This window comes from Onychostoma macrolepis, chromosome 13, assembly GCF_012432095.1.
Source record: "Onychostoma macrolepis isolate SWU-2019 chromosome 13, ASM1243209v1, whole genome shotgun sequence".
NCBI classification, from domain to species: Eukaryota; Metazoa; Chordata; class Actinopteri; order Cypriniformes; family Cyprinidae; genus Onychostoma; species Onychostoma macrolepis.
The window spans coordinates 12,047,721-12,068,784 of NC_081167.1; the positions used below are offsets into that span (position 1 = coordinate 12,047,721).

At 35.6% G+C, this 21,064-nt stretch overlaps 1 protein-coding gene across 1 annotated transcript; it reads right to left on the reverse strand.

Annotated features, from left to right (window-relative positions):
- Window positions 1-1,641: 1,641 nt before the first annotated feature.
- Window positions 1,642-18,633, reverse strand: gabra2a (gamma-aminobutyric acid type A receptor subunit alpha2a). The gene is made up of 10 exons (XM_058796533.1): window positions 18,338-18,633; window positions 17,843-17,927; window positions 16,482-16,597; window positions 15,489-15,556; window positions 9,883-10,103; window positions 8,568-8,650; window positions 8,328-8,471; window positions 8,082-8,234; window positions 4,174-4,376; window positions 1,642-3,263 (listed from the first exon to the last, which is right to left on the reverse strand). The coding sequence occupies exons 2-10, from the start codon at window positions 17,911-17,913 to the stop codon at window positions 2,967-2,969; spliced, it is 1,356 nt and encodes a 451-aa protein (XP_058652516.1). The 5' UTR covers window positions 17,914-17,927; window positions 18,338-18,633; the 3' UTR covers window positions 1,642-2,966.
- Window positions 18,634-21,064: the final 2,431 nt, after the last annotated feature.

The following is a 21,064-nucleotide window of genomic DNA, read 5'->3' on the forward strand; positions in this document are numbered from 1 at the left end:
AAAGCAAGATCTTAGATAAAAGCGCTCAGATTCCCGGTTCTCCATTCAGCGCTGCTAATCTCAAATTCTGCTGGTTAGTCAAAGCAGAGTCAGCTACACATAAAGCTCTCAGACAGAATGGAGAGACGGATGAAAAAGGCAATGAAATGCAGAAAGACAGTATGGATTGGGAGTCTAGTGGACTGAACCAGATGTAGGCTTTTAAGTGCAGGTAAATAAAAGCAGCAGCCGGCACACGGTGAACTTATCAATGTGTAATTGACTAACACTACGTCAGCTCACAATGCCATTCCACTGAGTGAAATTTAAATTGCAGTTAGGTTTGTGCCAGGGTTATTATAGTTAATTAAACTAAAACCGTAAAAGCATTTCTGTTACATTTTGTTGACTAAAATGAATGTTAACTGAAAAACCCTTAAACTTATTTTATTTCAGCCAGATTCTCTGTTTTTAGTTTAAAATAATAGTTTAAGATATACTGTGGATGTTTGTTCGTTCATCAAAACAGATTTGGAGAAACATAGCATTACATCACATGGTCACCATGTCCTCACCATGTCACATGGATCCTCTATAGTGAATGGGTGCCATCAGAATCAGACTTCAAACACAAGTAATCAAGTAATCCATGCGACTCCATTCCATCAAATAACAAAAAACAAGCCTGTTATCAAGATGTTTTTAGCTTCAAACTGTTGCTTCAAAATACAAATACTCTATCCATATTGCTTTTTCCAGAGAAAATTTCATCTTTTCCAATAAGGAGAAAAATATGCACAGATCAAGCACTTTTTAAAACCACAAAAACTCCAAAACAGTTAAAAACAAATACACTCTTAAAAATAAAGGTGCTTAAAAGGTTCTTCACAGCGATGCCATAGAAGAACCTTTTTTTGGTTCCACAAAGAACCGCTCAGTCAAAGGTTATTTAAAGAACCATCTCTTTCTTACCTTTTTATAATCTGAAGAACCTTCACCACAAAGAACCTTTTGTGAAACAGAAAGGTTCTTCAGATGTTAAAGGTTCTTTAAAATGTCTTCTATGGCATCGTGAAGCACCTTTATTTTTAAGAGTGTATTTTGGTTGATTGTGATGTGAAAGGACAATAGGGGATGGACTTTTTCACTGGAAGGTGCGTTATTATGGGATTATGGACTATTATTTTGTCCAAAAACGATGGTTTAACACTTAGATGATGGATTTGTTTCTTACAAACATGCAGCTTTTCACTTCACAAGACATTAATTGATGGACTTGAGTCATGTGGATTATTGTGATGTTTTTCTCAGCTGTTTAAACTCTCATTCTGACGGCACCCATTCACTGCAGTTCTGATGAAGAAACAAACTCATCTACATCTTGGATGGCCTGAATTTTTGGCTGAATTATTCCTTTAACTTTATGTACCAAACTTTTTTTATTCAAAATTTGTCAAAAATAAATAAATAAATAAAAATCTACAAAGGGATTTCAATGACACTAAAATAACACCGGTTTGTGCTGTTTGGATGTGAAACTGAGAGTTGGTTTTTTTTAGCAATAAGGGCCTTGACATTTTTGAGGTGCACGGTGCAAAAGGAGGGGGGTACAAACACGACCACCCACACAAAAAGAGAGTAACTGAGCCATGTTCGCTTTGACAACACTTTATTTCAGTCAACAGGGGAGCTGTTTCGTTGCCCAGGCAGAAAACTGAGAACAGTATATGGCAAATTGAAAAGCTGTTAGAAGTAAGCCCACAGTAGTTCATTCAAGCGTTTACACTTGTCAGAATTGTTGATGTTAGTAATGAAAACTCTGAAAATGTTTGACAGATGATATATTGAGTGAACAGTACATTTTGATTCCCATTTTCATAGCGTCATTAGGCGAATATATCATACTGAGAAGCCCATTACAACCATTATCTGCATTAATCATGAAGATACAATAGACATATATTGAAAATACCATATAAACAACATCATGTCACTGTTGCAACATTAAGCTAATGCAAGTATCAGTGGCCTGGACCTAATTGTCACCGTTTGAGTAACATATACAGAAGACCAACGAATTGCTCTCATTTCAACCCAAGCAAATTAAAAATGTATATCTGCCCAAACTATTTGGGAAAATCTCACCAGCATTTTCCATTCACTGTAAACCAAAGAAACAGCAGTGGCTTAAATGCAGTGCTAATTCCACTTGAGACAGTGCTCATGGATCAAAGTGTCCACAAAAATACAAAGCACTGTGGTGCTTCAAACAAACTCATTGAATCATTTACCTTTAAACCATGTGTGGGTGTGCGCTTTCATTGATGGTGCATTGCTTATGGCTGAGAATTAGATGCACAGCTGCGTGATGTACGTGAAAGCTAATATGCAATCAGAAAATAAAGTGCCATATTTAATTTGAACTTGAAATGCTACATCAGTCAATATAAAGGTGCAGTGATCTGTCGTACAGATACTGTAGTGCAGTTATAACAAAACAACACAGCTATCACATTTAGAATTTATGCGCTTTCATTTTAAACAGTATGTCGTTAATGCACAGTACCTGTGAGCTTAATTCATAATTTAGCCAAAATACTGACATTGACAAACACATTAAATGGAGGTTGATATTTTATAAATATATAATACACAAATGTAGTTAAATAAAAAACAGAGGTCTGTATGAAAATGCCAGTAAACACTGCATAAAAAGGCAAGGAAAAATCAGTTAAATACTCAGAAATCACAACGACATACAAAAATAAAGCTGTGGAAATAAGTTAATTTATAATTTATTTTAAAGTATGATAAGATGCTCTTTGAATTGTCCTGGCAGTGGTAAGATTGTAAGGAGGCTGTAAAAAGCGTTCATTTCAGAATGCTGCCATACAGACATGTCAAAAGTACACTGAAGAATTTGTACAAAAACTGCTATTTTAATTTTGTAATATAGAGGAATGATTGTATGCGCAATAGCTAATGGCTCACTGGGAGGGCACCATGTTCTTACCACCAGGCTCTCTGTTGAGATACGTGGCCCAATAAACCAGGTTAAAACTGCCAAAAAGCACTGGAAAGATGATGCGGGACATACGGTCAATCTTGCTGACGCTGTTGAAGGTCTTCAGTGCCTCTTTAGCCACTGGCTGAGCTTTACTGGGCTCCGCCGTGGCGCTCTTTGAGACAGTGGGCAGAGCTGAGTCCTTTGCAATGTGGGGCGCGTAGTTTGCCACAGCGACTGCATATGCGTTATTCTTTTTAATAACGGACGTCTCCTTTTTCTGAAGTCAGAAGAAATTTGTTAACACAATGCTACATGATCAGTCAATGATATTAAGCTAAATGTTATAATAGGATTAAAAAAGAAACACACAATGTCAGACAGCGTTCAAAATGATGGGAGTTTAAAGGTACAGTTCACTCAAAAAAGAAAATTTGCAGAAAATGTACTCACCCTCACGCCATACAAGATATAGATGAATTTATTTATTCATCGGAACAGATTTGGAGAAATGTAATGTTACATCACTTGCTCACCAGTGGATGCTCTGCAGTGAATGGGTGCCGCCAGAATGAGAGTCGTGAAAACATCACAATAATTCACAAGTATTCCACCACTCCAATCCATCAATTAACATCTTGTGAAGTGAAAAGCTATGTTTGTAATAAATCCATCATTTTTAACTTCAAACCATTGCTTCCGGTTAAAACTAGTCCTCTGTCCATATTGCTTTTTCCAGTGAAACAGTTGTCTCGAGTGAATCAGGAGAGAAATATGCACAGATCAAACACTGTTTACAAGCGAAAACTGTTCTAAACAAATTTGGCTTTAATGTGAGAGGACAACATAAAGTGGACTTTTGGATTATGGAGTCGTGTGGATTATTGTAATGATTTTATCAGCTGTTTGGACTCTCTTTCTGACGGCACCCATTCACTGCAGAGGATCCATTGGTGGGCAAGTGATGTAATGCTACATTTCTCCAATGTTCAGAGGAATGAATTCATCTACATCTTGGATGGCCTAAGGGTGAGTACAATTTCAGCAATTTTTTTTAATTTTTTGGGTGAATTTAATTAACAGTGTTGATTTCCCTCATCTAAATAACCCCTCTTCTCAATGACAATAATCAAAGCTACCAGATGTGCTCCACTCCAAAATCAAAGCCTAGTCTGTGTCGTCATGGTTACCTTATCATTGACAATGCTCTTGCCATCCCAGGCCCAGCCGCGCTTGGTGAAATAGTTTACTGTGGCAAACTCGATGAGAGCAGAGAAAACAAATGCGTAGCACACAGCGATGAACCAGTCCATGGCTGTGGCGTAGGCCACTTTTGGTAAAGAGTTCCGAGCGCTGATACTCAGAGTGGTCATCGTTAGCACTGTAGTCACACCTAGAGAAAAATATCAACAAAAACAACAACAACAAAAAAGACTCAGTGAGAACAGTATATACCGCATTAGTGCAGCATGCCTCACTGCAGATAATTACCAGAATTTATGCCGTTCACTCATTTGTGGAAGAGACAGCACAGATGTACACGTGTAATCACAAATGCCCTGGGCTAATGAAGTTGTGTTCATTTCAGCAGTCAGTCATATGCCCTAAGTGGACCTCCTGTCCTCATTTTATATAGATGATCTTCTGTTTTTTGTAAACAATTTTAATGAATTTTTGCTTCCTCTGGGAAAATAAATCAATCCAAATATATTCATCATTATAAGAGATATTAGGGAGAAAACATAGGAAAATGCACAAAAATGCTATTCTTTTCTTTATCTCACTTTTATCTTTTCAATCGACTCAAGACATTTCTTTCAGTTTGATAAATAAAGGAATTTTCACTAAATGATTTGAATAGCTCTGTTTGGAAAAAGTTAATCATTCTAGAATGACTGGGGTGATTTTATACAGGAGTGCATCTGCAAGGAAAATAAAAATAATGACAAAATTGACTTTTATAGTTATACTTTATACACAACACAATGACTTTTTACTCTGAAGATCTGTTTAAATGCAATACATACCATTATGGCAGAATGATTTGGGGAAGAAATTTTGAGTTTACTCATTACAAGAATGTTCTCCTCGTTCCAACACAGTAGCAGCACCGTGACAACTATAATATAGTAATAATGGTAACACTTTACAATAAGGTGTCATTTGTTAACATTAGTTAATGTATTAACTAACATGAACAAACAATGATCAATACATTTATTACACTATTTATTCATCTTTGTTAACGTTAGTTAATAAAAATAGAGTTGTTCATTGTTAGTTCATGTTAGCTCACAGTGCATTAACTAATGTTAACAAACACAACTTGTGATTTTAATAATGCATTAGTAAATGCTGAAATTAACATTAACTGAGATTAAGAAATGCTGTAGAAGTATTGTTCATTCTTAGTTAATGTTAACTAATGTTGTTAACTAATGTTAACTAATGAACCTTATTGTAAAGTGTTACCGTAATAATTTGTATGAATTATGTGTAATATTATGTAATGTTATTATACTATAAAATAAAAGTTTGTTGTCAGTAAGATTTTTTTTAAAGAAATTAATACTTTCATTTAGCAAGGATGCATTAAATCTTATGTAAGATTTTTATTTCAAATAAATGGATAATGGCTCCTTTAATAGATTACATTTTAAAATACATTAAAATACAAAACAGTTATTTTAAATTCTAATAGTATTCACAATATTGTTATTATTATATTTTTAAATAAATAAATTCAGTCACAGTGAGAGAGAGATATTGTAATAGTGTTATACAGGTGCATCTCAATAAATTAGAATGTCGTGGAAAAGTTCATTTATTTCAGTAATTCAACTCAAATTGTGAAACTCGTATATTAAATAAATTCAATGCGCACAGACTGAAGTAGTTTAAGTCTTTGGTTCTTTTAATTGTGATGATTTTGGCTCACATTTAACAAAAACCCACCAATTCACTATCTCAACAAATTAGAATACTTCATAAGACCAATAAAAAAACATTTTTAGTGAATTGTTGGCCTTCTGGAAAGTATGTTTATTTACTGTATGTGTACTCAATACTTGGTAGGGGCTCCTTTTGCTTTAATTACTGCCTCAATTCGGCGTGGCATGGAGGTGATCAGTTTGTGGCACTGTTGAGGTGGTATGGAAGCCCAGGTTTCTTTGACAGTGGCCTTCAGCTCATCTGCATTTTTTGGTCTCTTGTTTCTCATTTTACCCCATAGATTCTCTGTGGGGTTCAGGTCTGGTAAGTCTGCTGGCCAGTCAAGCACACCAACACCATGGTCATTTAACCAACTATTGGTGCTTTTGGCAGTGTGGGCAGGTGCCAAATCCTGCTGGAAAATGAAATCAGCATCTTTAAAAAGCTGGTCAGCAGAAGGAAGCTTGAAGTGCTCCAAAATTGGACTGAACTGGACTTCAAGCAACTTGGGCTATGAGCTTCTCCACCCTTCCTCCAGACTCTTGGTTTCCAAATGAAATACAAAACTTGCTCTCATCTGAAAAGAGGACTTTGGACCACTGGGCAACAGTTCAGTTCTTCTTCTCCTTAGCCCAGGTAAGACGCCTCTGATGTTGTCTGTGGTTCAGGAGTGGCTTAACAAGAGGAATACGACAACTGTAGTCAAATTCCTTGACACGTCTGTGTGTGGTGGCTCTTGATGCCTTGACCCCAGCCTCAGTCCATTCCTTGTGAAGTTCACCCAAATTCTTGAATCAATTTTGCTTGACAATCCTCATAAGGCTTCTCTCGGTTGGTTGTGCATCTTTTTCTTCCACACTTTTTCCTTCCACTCAACTTTCTGTTAACATGCTTGGATACAGCACTCTGTGAACAGCCAGCTTCTTTGGCAATGAATGTTGAAATGTTGAAACCAAACTGAGAGACCATTTTGAAAGCTCAGGAAACCTTTGCAGGTGTTTTGAGTTGATTAGCTGATTGGCATGTCACCATATTCTAATTTGTTGAGATAGTGAATTGGTGGGTTTTTGTTAAATGTGAGCCAAAATCATCACAATTAAAAGAACCAAAGACTTAAACTACTTCAGTCTATGTGCATTGAATTTATTTAATACACGAGTTTCACAATTTGAGTTGAATTACTGAAATAAATGAACTTTTCCACAACATTCTAATTTATTGAGATGCACCTGTACTTACACTATAAAATAAAAAAATATATAGAGTTTACAACTGTAAAACCACAACACAATTTCTTTATTTTCAAATGTTTTCCTGCAAATAAATAAACATGCAATCTGTTTCAGCCATTTGCTATCTGTGCTGGTACTTGCGCTGCACCATGCATAATTCAATTTTGCCATTGTGATTTTTTTTAAATTTCATCATGGCAGCATTAACTAATCAAATGATGACCAAATGATCATATAACCAGCATTTTAAAGAGCCAATTTACAGTAGGTGCCAGAATCACAGTGGTGGAGTGATGTTGTACAGTCCCAGTAAAGTGTACCATACACGGGTAGTTTACTGCATCCCCCCTGCAACTGAGCACTGATGCAAGATGTAGAATTGTGGTGTGCAAATTACGTTCAGCAATTCATGAGTGTTTACCTCATTTGCATAATTCCTTTAGTGAATTGGCCACTAAAACAACAAAGCGTGTGAATAAAAGACGCTATCAGCGTTTCATTCTTAGCGAATTCCCCCTGCGAGTCTGTGTTTAATTTAAATGTGATTTTGGATGCCAAGACTTCCTCCCTCTGAATGAACAAAAATACACACATTCATGCACATAACTGGGCAAATTTTTCACCTACAAAAACACAGAAATACACACGGAGGCCAATTTTTATAGCTGTTTGCCTTTGCTCGCAGCCATTTCAAATTCATCCCTGGAGTTCAGAAGGAAATTGAAATTGCCAGAGAAAATAAAAAAATGTACATGTTCTACATCAGCTTTATCCATGACTGCATCAGTAATTTAATCAGAACAACAAAATCAGCATGCTAACATGATTTTCCATCAAAAAGATGCACACAGCCAACAAATAAATATGTGCCGTAGTAAACTGAATTAAAAATCTTTCCACATTATGTTCTGATTACACAACACATGCTCACCCACCAAAAACTGTACGTGCGGGGACAGACTCTCGGTTGAGCCAAAAAGAGACTTGGGATAAGATGACGGTCATTATGCAAGGCAGGTACGTCTGGATCACAAAGTACCCAATCTTCCTCTTCAGATGGAAATGGGCAGTCATCACTGTATATTCACCTACACAGCAGGAAAGAAACATGAGAGAGGGAAGAACAAAGGATAGGAGCATATAGATCCAGATCATTTTGTGACTGCTTGCGAATGTCTTACCAGTACTGGACTTGATGGTTTCCTTGCCAACAGTCTGTCCCGTTAAGTCATACTGGTTAAGTCTAGATCCATCTGGAGCTACTTCCACCGATAAGGTGGCATCACGTGTCCAAACATACGTCACCTCTGTCAGAGTGTAAGCATCTACACACAAACACAATATATTTTAATAAAACCCACAGAATAGACAGACACTAAGCATCATGGGAAATAAAGCAAATGATTAGCATTTTTGCTTACAGCTGCCAAATTTAAGCGGACATGAATGGAAGTCCATTGGAAAGTCCTCAAGATGCATTGGGCATTCGGCTTGCACTGTCAACCTGCACAAATACAAACATTATACAACAGTCACCCCTCAAAATTATGTTCTTACTAGGGCTGTCAATTTAATTCATCAAATTTAGTACATTTAGTTATGAAAATCATAAAATGTATAAAAAGGAATTTTCACACCATCAGAGCAATTCAAGCTTACCGTTAATTATACAACATATACGATTTTTTTGAAGAAATAAATACTTCCATTCAGCAAGGATGCATTAAACTGATCCAATGTGACAGTAAAGACATTTATAATGTTACAAAAATGTCTATTTCAAATAAATGAGTGATATCTTCTGCAAATTCAAAGAAATAATTTACATTTTAAAATATATTAAAATAGAAAGCTATTTTAAATTATAATATTTCACAATATTGTTGTTTTATTGTATTTTTGATCAAATAAATTCAACCATGATGAGCATAACAGATGTCAAAAACATTAAAAACAAATTAGTTTTGACTGTCAAACAATCAATTGCGATTAATGGAACCCAAAATGTTTGTGTTTACATAATACATGTGTGTGTACTTTGTATATTTATTATGTGTATACAAATACATGCATGTATACATGTATATATTTATATATAATACATATTATGTTTATATGTGTGTGTATAATATACAGGTGCATCTCAATTAATTAGAATGTCGTGGAAAAGTTCATTTATTTCAGTAATTCAACTCAAATTGTGAAACTCGTGTATTAAATAAATTCAATGCACACAGACTGAAGTAGTTTAAGTCTTTGGTTCTTATAATTTTGATGATTTTGGCTCACATTTAACAAAAACCCACCAATTCACTATCTCAACAAATTAGAATACTTCATAAGACCAATAAAAAAACATTTTTAGTGAATTGTTGGCCTTCTGGAAAGTATGTTCATTTACTGTATATGTACTCAATATTTGGTAGGGGCTCCTTTTGCTTTAATTACTGCCTCAATTCGGCGTGGCAAATTAGAATATGGTGACACGCCAATCAGCTAATCAACTCAAAACACCTGCAAAGTTTTCCTGAGCCTTCAAAATGGTCTCTCAGTTTGGTTCACTAGGCTACACAATCATATTTTGACTTCTAAAGCCACTTTTTGTAATGTCTTTCTATTATCTTGATTATGGGGACTTTTCTTAACAAATATTGATATATGTGATTGATTGTGAATAGTTTGATGAATTAATCAGCATATCATGTAATTATTTTGATGACTCTAGTTCAGGGGTACCTCATGGTGTACAGTAGAGTGCCGTTCTCCATAATCCGCAGTAGTTTGTTAGGCATGGTCATGTTGTGAGCCACAGATTTCTTGCCGTTGTGAAAGAAAGTGTCTGGAGTCCAGATTTTACTGGCCATCAGGTTGTTGAGACGCAGGATGTTCATTGGCCCGTTAAACTTCAGCCGCTCGTCTGTCCAGTGCTGACGGAAAAACACATCCACTGTGTATTCCTGAGAACGGAGTGACATATCAGGGGAGATGAGAGTGCAAGAGTGCAAGACATTCTTCAGTGCTGATGTGTGCATCAGACAATATATACAGTACATGACACAGAAAATATGTTTTCATTCAATGTGGGATCCAAGGTCTAAATGCTAATTCTGCTGTTAGTCTATTTCAATTGTATGTTTTATTAAAAAATATGTTATCAGGTATGAGTTTAATTTATTAAAACAAAGATTTCATTCATCATCGATGCATTTAATTGATCAAAAGAGACAGTACAGACATTTATAATGTTACAAAAGATTTCTATTTTTTAGCTTTCTATTCATCAAAGAATCCTGATAAAATTGTATCAAAGTTTCCACAAAAATATTAAGTTGTTTTCAACATTCACAATAATAAGAAATGTTTCTTGTGCAGAAAATCAGCATATTAGAATGATTTCTGAGGGATCATGTGATAATGAAATAACGGCTGCTGAAAATTCAGGTTTGCCATCACAACAATAAATTACATTTTAATGTTTTTAAATAAATTTTAAATAAATTACATTTTAAATACATTTTAATTATTTAAATATAAAAGGTTAACAGTAAGTTTCCGTACAATATACAGGGAAAAACTGTAAAAGACCTAACTAGACATTTCATGTAATTTCACAGTATGTAATTTCAAATGCTGTTAATTGTACAGTTTTTAGAAGTAAAAAAGAACAAATCAATGTATAATTTACAGTCAAAAACTGTAAACTGATATTCCCAGAATTCCCTGCGTGACACTCCACATTTGAAAGTATTTTGTTTAAATAATCATGTTTTTTTAATAGTTTTTGTTATCAGTTATGTACATTTGGGCTTTATGTTGTTTAATGAAAATTCATTGCATTATTTAAGTATCATGTGTGTTACCATGATGGTGTTTTGTGTTTGCATAAATGACTCTGCGCACCTTCTATGTATTAGTATACACTTCTGCTTGTGGCGAAGCTACTTGTGATGATCTTTGATTCTTCATGTGGCTTTCTCTTTTACCACCTGCATTATTATGGTGGTTGTCAGTATGTTAAAGGTTCAAAACAGATTTTAATAACAGTGTGCGTTGTTGAATTTACTGGTTTACATTCAAATTGTCTTGTTTGTAAATACAGTACAGTTTTATACTGTAAAATGTACAGTTTTGGGCCGTAAATGTGTTTACAGTTTTTCTGTATTTTTTACAAAATTATTCTGGCAACCACAGCTGCCATAATTATTTTGTAAAAACTACAGAATTGTTTTTAGAGTGAAGTTTGTACAAATGCAATTGGAATTTGATTTTAAATCTCAGATATTCAATGTGGTCTCAGAACTTTGGATGTCACTGTAAACCTTTCAAAGACAGCTAAAAGGAAAGTATTAAAAGTAAGACTGAATGGGCTCCTTCAGTAAGTGCCAGCAACTTTTCAGTTCACTCAATATGTTCATTGTCTGTGTATAATGTGTGTTTCATCTTCGTCTCTATAGTAATAGAAAGTGGCAAAGTGTCAGAAGCGCTTCACATCACTGCATTATATCCCAATCCCTCGGGCACTGCGCTGCCATGCGCCGACCCCCGGGGTGAAGGCGGGCATCCAGTTTCCATGGCAGCACAGAGACAGAAAACACAATGTTATGTACGTAAGAGATAATACTTATTCACTCCCACACTCATACAGGAAAGATAATATTGTGTGACAGTACATGCTGTCACTGGAGCGCCAGGGCTCCCCAGCACTCACAGAGCCCATCTGTAATGCTTCATTTCCTTCTCATTCTTCTATCTATCTTCCATCAGTTTTCACAATGTCACAATCATACTGTAGGAACAAACCTATTATGGGGTCCATACTAAGTTAATTCCAGTACTATTATAAAATCTAAAACCTTCATCTCAAACAAACTTTCAGGAAAGCTTGCCTGGTCATTTGATATTCTTGCTAACATCTTGCAACATTACCAGGGCCGGCGCCAGGGCACCGCAGTCGGGGGGGCATTTACATTTCAGGACACTTTTGCTGACACTCGCGAAAGCGTGCAATGGCTTTCGTATGCGCACTATTTTTTCCAATTTCACTTTCACTTTCGAACAGGTTCAGCAAGGAGAGGATGGAAAGCAGGGGCGGTTCTAGACCACAGTAACTCAAGTCAGGGTCGGGGCATGCTTGTCATGTGACACAGAAGCCACAATACCACTGTATAACTGATATAGGCTTATGTCCCTACTGAAAAGAAAAAAAAACAATAAAACCATCTCAGAAAATTGTATTGGTTTCCACTACAAATACCATTACAAACATCACAAACCATCAACTTTTAACCATTAAAACCATTAAAAATGGTTTTCTGTAGTGTGTTTTGGGACATATTCCTTTAAGATTTATTAGTTTTAACAAGCCACCCGGCAACCAATTACCAACAGAGACCAACAGGGTCCATTACAGTTTTCAGTAAAACCAATACAAGTCCCATTTTACTTAAGTACCAGATATAGGTATCATACCATAAAATATTTTTAATACGACTGACCTTGTATTTAATGTGAATTTAATAAAAACTTTGTAAGTTAATTAGCCTAACACTTTCATTGTACAAAAAGAGAGCAAAGAACATTTGCATTATCAAAAAACATTTTCACTTCAATCCAGCGAGTTCAAGCACTCTCAAAAACTCACATAATAATCTCTAAAGCAGTTTACACTGTGAAATTAATATCTTACTTACATTCGTACATCTTCACTTCGTTGTTTCTGATGAAAGAATTAGCCAGAAAATTCAGTCAGCCAGCGCGCGCGGTGACGAAACAGCGTGTTTTAACGGTGACTCATCTGAACTCCCCTGATTGGTCATTGCGTTCATAAACTCAACAGAATCGTATATGATTGGTTATAATGCGCAGTGCTTTAAAAACGTGTGTGTCTCTGGCTCTGTGCCAGCCAGCAAACGCAGATTTGAATTTAGCAGCTGGTGGGTTTTTCATATATATATATATATATATATATATATATATATATATATATATATATATATATATATATATATAGTTTAGAGGACAAACTGCATTTCACCCCAAATTGTTTGGTGTGATATGATTCTAAATTTAGGGGGCCAAAGGGGCCAAGCTTGTTGACAGGGGGCACTTAATCATCCATGAATGGTTTAAATAAATACGTTCGTTAAGAAAACTGAGAGGGCACAAATTCTTTCTGAGAATTCTTTCTGACAAATCAAACCCCCCTCCCGCCCCCAGCACCGGGCCTGAACATTACCCTACATTATGCAGGAGTCCCGAACTCCTCAAGCAAAAAGACAATGCTTGTCACTTTCCATTCTGTCATATCATATCCACATGGCCTGAAGGGAGTGGCATAGTAAGACTGATAAAAATAACCTGCTTCGGTGATCCTCCATAGTATAATGTTCAAAGGAACATTAAATTGTGGAACACTAAAACTAAAGACTGATCATTCAAAAGAAAGAGGGCAAAAAGCAAGATTTATGTGAAACAACACTAGATATAATACTGAAGATTTAGTATATCTGTGACCATATCAGGATCAGTTACAGCCAATGTTCCCTCTAATTGTTTTTCTTGCTGAGCAAAACTTTTCTCTATTGGGCAGTTATTTCGGCCAACTGAGCAAAAACATTCTTACCATACCTGTACAGCGCACACACAAAAAAGTGTGTAACTTTTAACTTTAATGTGCTATTTATATTTGATTTGACCCTTGACTAAATGATGTACATTTTAGGTTAACTGAGAAAACTTTTTTTTTTCTTTACAGTAAAATACACTGCCGTTCAAAAGTTTCTCGTGAACTGAGAAATCAAAATTCTCTTGATCGTTTGATATATAAGAGGTAATTGTGCAATTAAAAACATTCTGTAAGTTTCAGAACTCAAAACTTTCTCGTTAGTCTAAAATGAGCTTATATTGAAGCCAGTCTGCCAAAAACGACAGCTTGTGGAATGTGCCAATTTATGACATAAAAGTGTGGATAAACACTGCCTCTGCAGAAGAAGATCAACGCGTGCTTCTACATCACTGCCTGTTTAGCCCCGCCCACCGATTCACGCATGTAGAGGGTAAATGACGAGAGAGGCAAGTGTCACAGCGTCACCGTGAACTTGGTCCTTTGTACACTTAATTTTACCCTGGATTAGTTTACAAACAAGGCACAATTTGATGCAGGATTTTCAGAAAGATTAAAACTTAAAGACGAGGCTGCGCCAACTATATTTGATCCGACAGTAATGTCACAACACTCAAGTTTCACTGTTTTTATTACGTGGTCACTATTGTTTTGTCTCTTTTCACACATCATTTGATATGAGTATTTATGCGTTTTTGATCCAAATGACAGCAGCGTTCATCTATGAAGGATGTACTGTCAAACTTATACAACTGTTAGCCAATCATAGCAGTGGGCCTTTACTTCAGTCTAAAATCTTAGCTCTTTTGATCTAAAATCAATTCAGCCTTGCTATCACAGGAACAAATTACATTTTAAAATATATTAAAATGTATTAATATATTATAAAACATACTGAAATAATAGAAAACAGGTATTTGAACTTGTAATACTAGTTAACAATATTTCTGTTTTATTATGTTTTTGATCAAATAAATGCAGCCTTGATGAGTGTAAGAGACTTATCTTACTGACCACTTACTTTTGAATGGTACCGTACATTTAAACATTATATAGGATGCACAACTTTCACAAATTAATACTGTGGAAACATGTATAAAGTAATAGAGCAGTGTTGTGTTTGATATTATTTACAAAATAATGCAAATCTCTCACTAGAGTCTGACAGGTTACTCATCACAGGTGGTGACTGGAGAACTGGAGATACATTGCAGATTCAAGAATCATGATTTCCCAAGAGCACCCAAAAAAAACATGACAGAAATACCCAGTGTGATGATCGTCCTGACATAATACGTTCTTTACGAACAGAGATTTTTCAAGTACAGGGTAATGAGAGTGTTCAGTGGGGTTTAGAAAACACACCACTGGCCAGTAAAAGATGATACATAATGAATGAATGAATGAATGAATGAAAAATCCCTTTTCTTCCATCTTTTTCTCTATTCTAAATATTTGAGAGCAGACAGTGTGAAGTGGGGGAAAAGAAGAGTACTGAGAAAAGCTTTTAGTCAGCAGCAGGTACCAAATGCTATGAATAGACAACAGATGGAAAACAAGTATTGAGGGAGAGAGATAATGTGGTATAAAAGGAGAAAAAATGAGATATAAACAGATTTATATTTTCCAACAGGAAAATATAAAATATTTCTGATAAACAGTATTTGACTCTCACTATACAGCACACAAATCATCTGACGTGAGAAGAGGAATGTCTTACCATGTCCGTATCTGATACTGGTCCAAAACTGGTCACATAGATATTGGTCTTCACCTCCGTCACTCGATCTATGTTACACAGCAAAAGGAAACTCCAAATAAGTTTACTCAATTATAATGTGCTACATGGTTGTGAACAACTTAAATTTCAGCCTGCGCCACACATAAAACTACTGAAGACTTGGAATATAGCAGATGAGTCATGTGTACTTTTATGACGGTGTTTTTTTAAGCTTGATAAATCAGCATCCACTTTCCTGGATAGAAAACGGAAGCTCGGATATTCTGCCTGAGATCTCCTTTGTGTTTCACACATGAAGGGAAACTAATTTGAGGTTCAAATGACATAGAGGTGAAAAAAAGATGACAATTTTTTCACATCTGAGTGCACCATTACTTTAGCTTATCTTTAGTGGAACCATGGCAACACTTCATTCTGGCTCTTGGCTCGACCGCATATCCACTGACTCCTGTGAATGCGTTTTTGTGTGCTAGTCTCTCTAAATCTCAAAAAGGAAACGCTCGCAAGAAATCTATTTGCCTCATGGTGGGCGTCGCTCGATCCATGATGTCTTTTATATTGCCAAGCTCAGAGCTTCCAAACAATAACAAGGGCCACATAAATACATATTAACACTGACAGACTACACAGGCAGGGGCTGTTGATTGTTAAGTGGAGATGAGATTGCTGGCTTATTCAGTCAGGCGTGGCTCGAAATTTCTCAGGTCATCAACACCTCGTTATAATTAGTTTATCAGTAGTAAAATCAGTGACAATGCACATAAACAATGAGACACTTAAATGTTTTATACATAATGACATATTTTACTGAATTCAGCCATTATTTTTTTTCTTGTTCTGCTATTTATGAAATTCCTAAACAGAAACAACACAATCATAGTCATTTTGTTTATTAATACATCATAAAGTGCATATAACTGTAATATCAACTTCGGGAAATGTGACACAGCACTAATTCCTAGGCGTTCTTACCTCCAAGACCAGGTCTCAGCCTGTTGTCGTAGCCATCAAGCAGTCGGTCCAAGATCCGTGTGAAGAGGGTAATGTTGTTTTTAAAGGCATCTGAGCCGGATACATCTGTCTCAGAACTACAAGATACATCTGGCATCTCAAAAGTCTGTTACATAAACATATACAGAGTTGCATGCAGAGAAAGCTGTTCTCTACAAACCTTGTCCCATTAAGTTATGAGAGGACGACCATCTGGTAAAAGCACAAACATGACAGCTGTACCAAAACACCTGAGACCTCATCTTAGCAAACTGATTCCGTCTAGGTGCGTGCATATTAACATATAAGTTTGTATAATTTGCTTTTTTTTGTAATTATTTATTTTGTGACCATAAGTATGTACGAAAATATTGACTTTTTCAAAAAAAAAAAAAAAAGTTGAAATTGGCAAACTGTCATAATGTAGTTGCAACTGACTAGCATTACAGAAATGTTCAGTATAAATGAAGGTCAGTCACAAGTATTTTCAATGTCAGTTACCACAGAATCAATCAAAGTAATATTTTAAAAAATAACTGAGTTTCTCATTACGATATCAGGGTTAGTGTAAGACACAATGCAAGTGGTGTCAGTGTGCAGAAATATTTTACTCATATTTCTGTTGATTTTATCACATTAGTCTAACCTATATGTATATAAAATACACTTATGGAAAAAACTGTGTGCATTGGTTGCCTATTGTCTTGTTTACTTTTATTCCAAGTTGCCTTAATTATGATTTGTGCTTTAAATATTATCAAAATGAGTATCTGTAGTGGTGATTCAACATGCTGTCTATTAAGATTAACTGCACTGAACTCAGGACATTCCTTTAAATCGTGATTTAATTGTGTATATAAGGGACAGCTCACCTAAAAATAAAAATTCTGTCATCATTTACTCACCCTCATGTCCTTCCAAACATGTATGATTGATGTTCTTCTGTGCAAGATTTTTTGAGAAATGTTGGTAACCAAACAGTATTGGTGACCATTGACTTCCATTGTATGGACATAAAACATAAACGACATTTCTCCAAATGAAAAGAAAGTATACATATTTGGAACAACATGAGGGTGAGTAAATGATGACAGAATTAGATTTTTGGGTGATGTGATATTAACTTCACACTAGGCTATTTATTTATGCCTATTTTAATAGGTACTGTTTATTTTTGGTAATATTGTAAATGGAGACGATCATACCAATAAAGCTTTTTGACTGAAAGCACAAAAAAGAGGGAGAGAGCGGTTATAATAACCACACCTTTATTGGGCTTTATCTTGAAAAAACCGCGCGCTCCCTTGAGAAAAAAAAAAAAAAGAGTATTTTGTTTTGCTTACCATGCACGCCATAAAGCTAGCAAAAACAGGTAGATTAGAAATCCATGCGAATGACCCCACAGCCGATTCATTGTTGAGTTATTCCCTGCCAAAGAAGTTATTTCAGTCTTCAAGTCAGTCTTAAAAATTATTTATATGAGAATGAATCAAGGAAAAACTTCCAGTGACATTTATTTCTGCTTGTAAGCGTTTTGCGTTTGCGCGCACGCATATTTCCAGAGCGCGCACTAATGGTCATAAACTGGAGCCAGACAGCGAGCCTTTGTGTTTCAAAAGTTTTACATTTTGAAACTGTTGCAAATGTAACAGCCATACCTACAGTGTCTTTAAATTTTAAAGGAGATCAATTAAAACTGTCCAAACAGAAGAAGAATCATGCCTAAAACTGTCGCTGTCTCTTCGGCTAAGTTTAGATGTTCAAAATGTTCACAGCCCCAGGAAACTGATCGATAATTTACAAAACCAAACAAAAATGTAAAATACACAACAAATTACCTTCGTTTCACCAAAGCGCAGCTCCTTTGAGACAAAGAAATAATAAAAGTTGTGCCCCTCGAGCTCAAGCTTCCAGAGGCGTCTCATCCGTAGATTCACGGAAACTCCCAGGGCGCGAGCAGAGGCATATAGACTGGCACGTGAGTTTACTGACAAGTGAGATATGCCTTCTTCTATGAATCTTTCCGGAAACAATCCACAGGCGTCCCCTGGTCACCAAGACACACAATCCGTCTGTATAGCCTAAGCTGCTCATGTGAGAGTTGAAGCGGCTTGTATGAAATCCATATAGCCTAGGCGTGAGCCCGGAGAGCATCAAGTAGCCAAAAGACGCAAGAGGACACCGGGTCCTAGAGCCAGCACAGCTCACACTTTTGCCCACTGGAGAGCGCATGGACATATGGACTACACATCAGTTTCATTTATTCCACCTGTTGGGTTAAATAAATAATAGTAATAAATAAATTCTATCATAATTTATCACCCTTATGTCGTTCCAGACCTGCATGACTTTGTTTCTTTAAAAAAAAAAAAAAAAAGATAGTATTTTGGAAAAATGTCATAAACATTATAACATTATATTTTATCAAATTCATGTGTACTTGCTGAATACAATTTACTTTATATATGTACAGGTAATCACAATCTATAGAGACCACATTTGAAGTGTGGAAGACATCTCTATCATGTCTCGGTTCAGTCCAACATAATCCCCTCAATTACTTCACTTCTGAAGATAAGGTTCTTGCATCCATTTAGTCCTTATCAAATTATAATGTAAAAAACATTCTGTCAAAGCGGTTTACAATGTAGACAAGTGCAGGACCAAATAAGCAATTCTTGTTTATGAAAACCAACAAGCAGCCAACATTAAAGCTATTAACTTGTTATAGAAAAACTTAGGCCTATATGTACAGTATTTTTACTTGTCTGTTTACACACATAAACAGCTTTATTTATCATTTAATTGTGTCTGTTGCCATGGATAATACTCTAAGAAGGAACTATCAATCTTATTTTGTTGACATTTTCTGACATATGAAATTTATGGCCAGAGATCCAGACAAGCTGTTCAGGCAGAATGTACAGAAAGCTAAACACTGACAGGGAACATAAGCAATATGGCAAGACCCAAGCACATAAGATGCATATATACAGCATACTTAAACCTGTATGTGTCTACAGACAAACACATACACACAGCTCACTGATTACTGAGAGAAAGATAACGTGCATTTTTTGTTATCGCCCATATCGTTTAGTCTCAGTCTTTTCATAAAACTTCAGCTCATATGAACATTTTCCTATATTGCTCAAAATTATCCTGTTTCTCCTGGAGTTGCCAGTTTAGGATGGATGTATAACAGGTTACCTGTGGAGCTGTAGCCCAGTAGTCTTTCAGCACTGTGCTCTTTGGTTTCAAATTTACTCAGGTCATCCCATATATATGAGATTGCTTCTTCATCAGAACAGAATTAGAGAAATTTAGCATTTTTTCACTTGCTCACCATGGATCCTCTGCGGTGAATCAGTGCCATCAGAATGAGAGACCAACAGCAGATAAAGACATCACAATAATCCACAACCCAACTGCAGTCTATCAATTAACGTGTTGTGAAGTGAAAAGCTGTGTGTAAGAAACAATCATTTCAAAACAAACTCGTCTACATCTTGGATGGCCTGAGGGTGAGCAAATTTTCAGAAAAACAAGCTATTGCTTTAAACTCAGGATACTCTTGGGAAACTTTTTTTTTTTTTTAATAAGTGAACTGTAAGACCCTGAAAAAAATCATATTCTAAACCAAAGAACAGACAACATATTGTTACAAATAAGTGCCTATTCTATCTTTCAAGACCAAACCATATTGGTTGCAATATATTGACATTCTCAAGTGTTAATTTGTGACTTTATACACAGGCCAGAATGATTTTTAAAAAATGTAGGTTTATTTCACAACCACAGATAAACAGGGGAATATGTATTTGTAATAGGATACATTTATTTATTTTTACCCCCTTTAGAGGCACAAAAGCTTTTTAATGCCATTGTAGGTTCCAAAAGATTACCTGCATGAGTGAAGTATGTTAATGACCTCCATCGGGCCAAACCCAAGAAACTGTGAGATTATACTGCCACCTGCTGCCCAGGACAGAATGTGCTTCCGCGGGAATAGAATTAAAACCAGAATCAGAATTTCTTTTGTTAAACACATAAAGTAGCTCTAAAGAGGGTTTCTTCAGTAGATAGGCCTATGCCATAAGACATGCATTAAGTAAATTAATAAAGGAAAACATTTTAATAAATAAATAAGGTCATACTTTATATTAGGTGGCCTTAACTACTATGTACTTACATCAAAAAATAAGTACAATGTACTTATTGTGTTCATACTTTAAATGCAAAACACCATTGCTGCTATTGAGGTGGGATACATGTAATGTTAGGGACAGGTTTGGTGGTATGGGTAGGTTTAAGGGTGGGTTAAGGTGTAAGGGGTGTAATTATAAATGTAATTACTGAAATTAATTACAGATGTAATTACATATAGGTATTTTTAAAAATACAAGTACAATGTAAAAACATGTATGTACACAATAAGTGCATTGTACCAAATGATTAATTCAAATGTAAGTACATTGTAGTTAAGGCCACCTAATATAAAGTGGGACCATAAATAAATAATGTCTACATTTAGTGTTTCATGTGAGTAAAAAATCTGTATAATC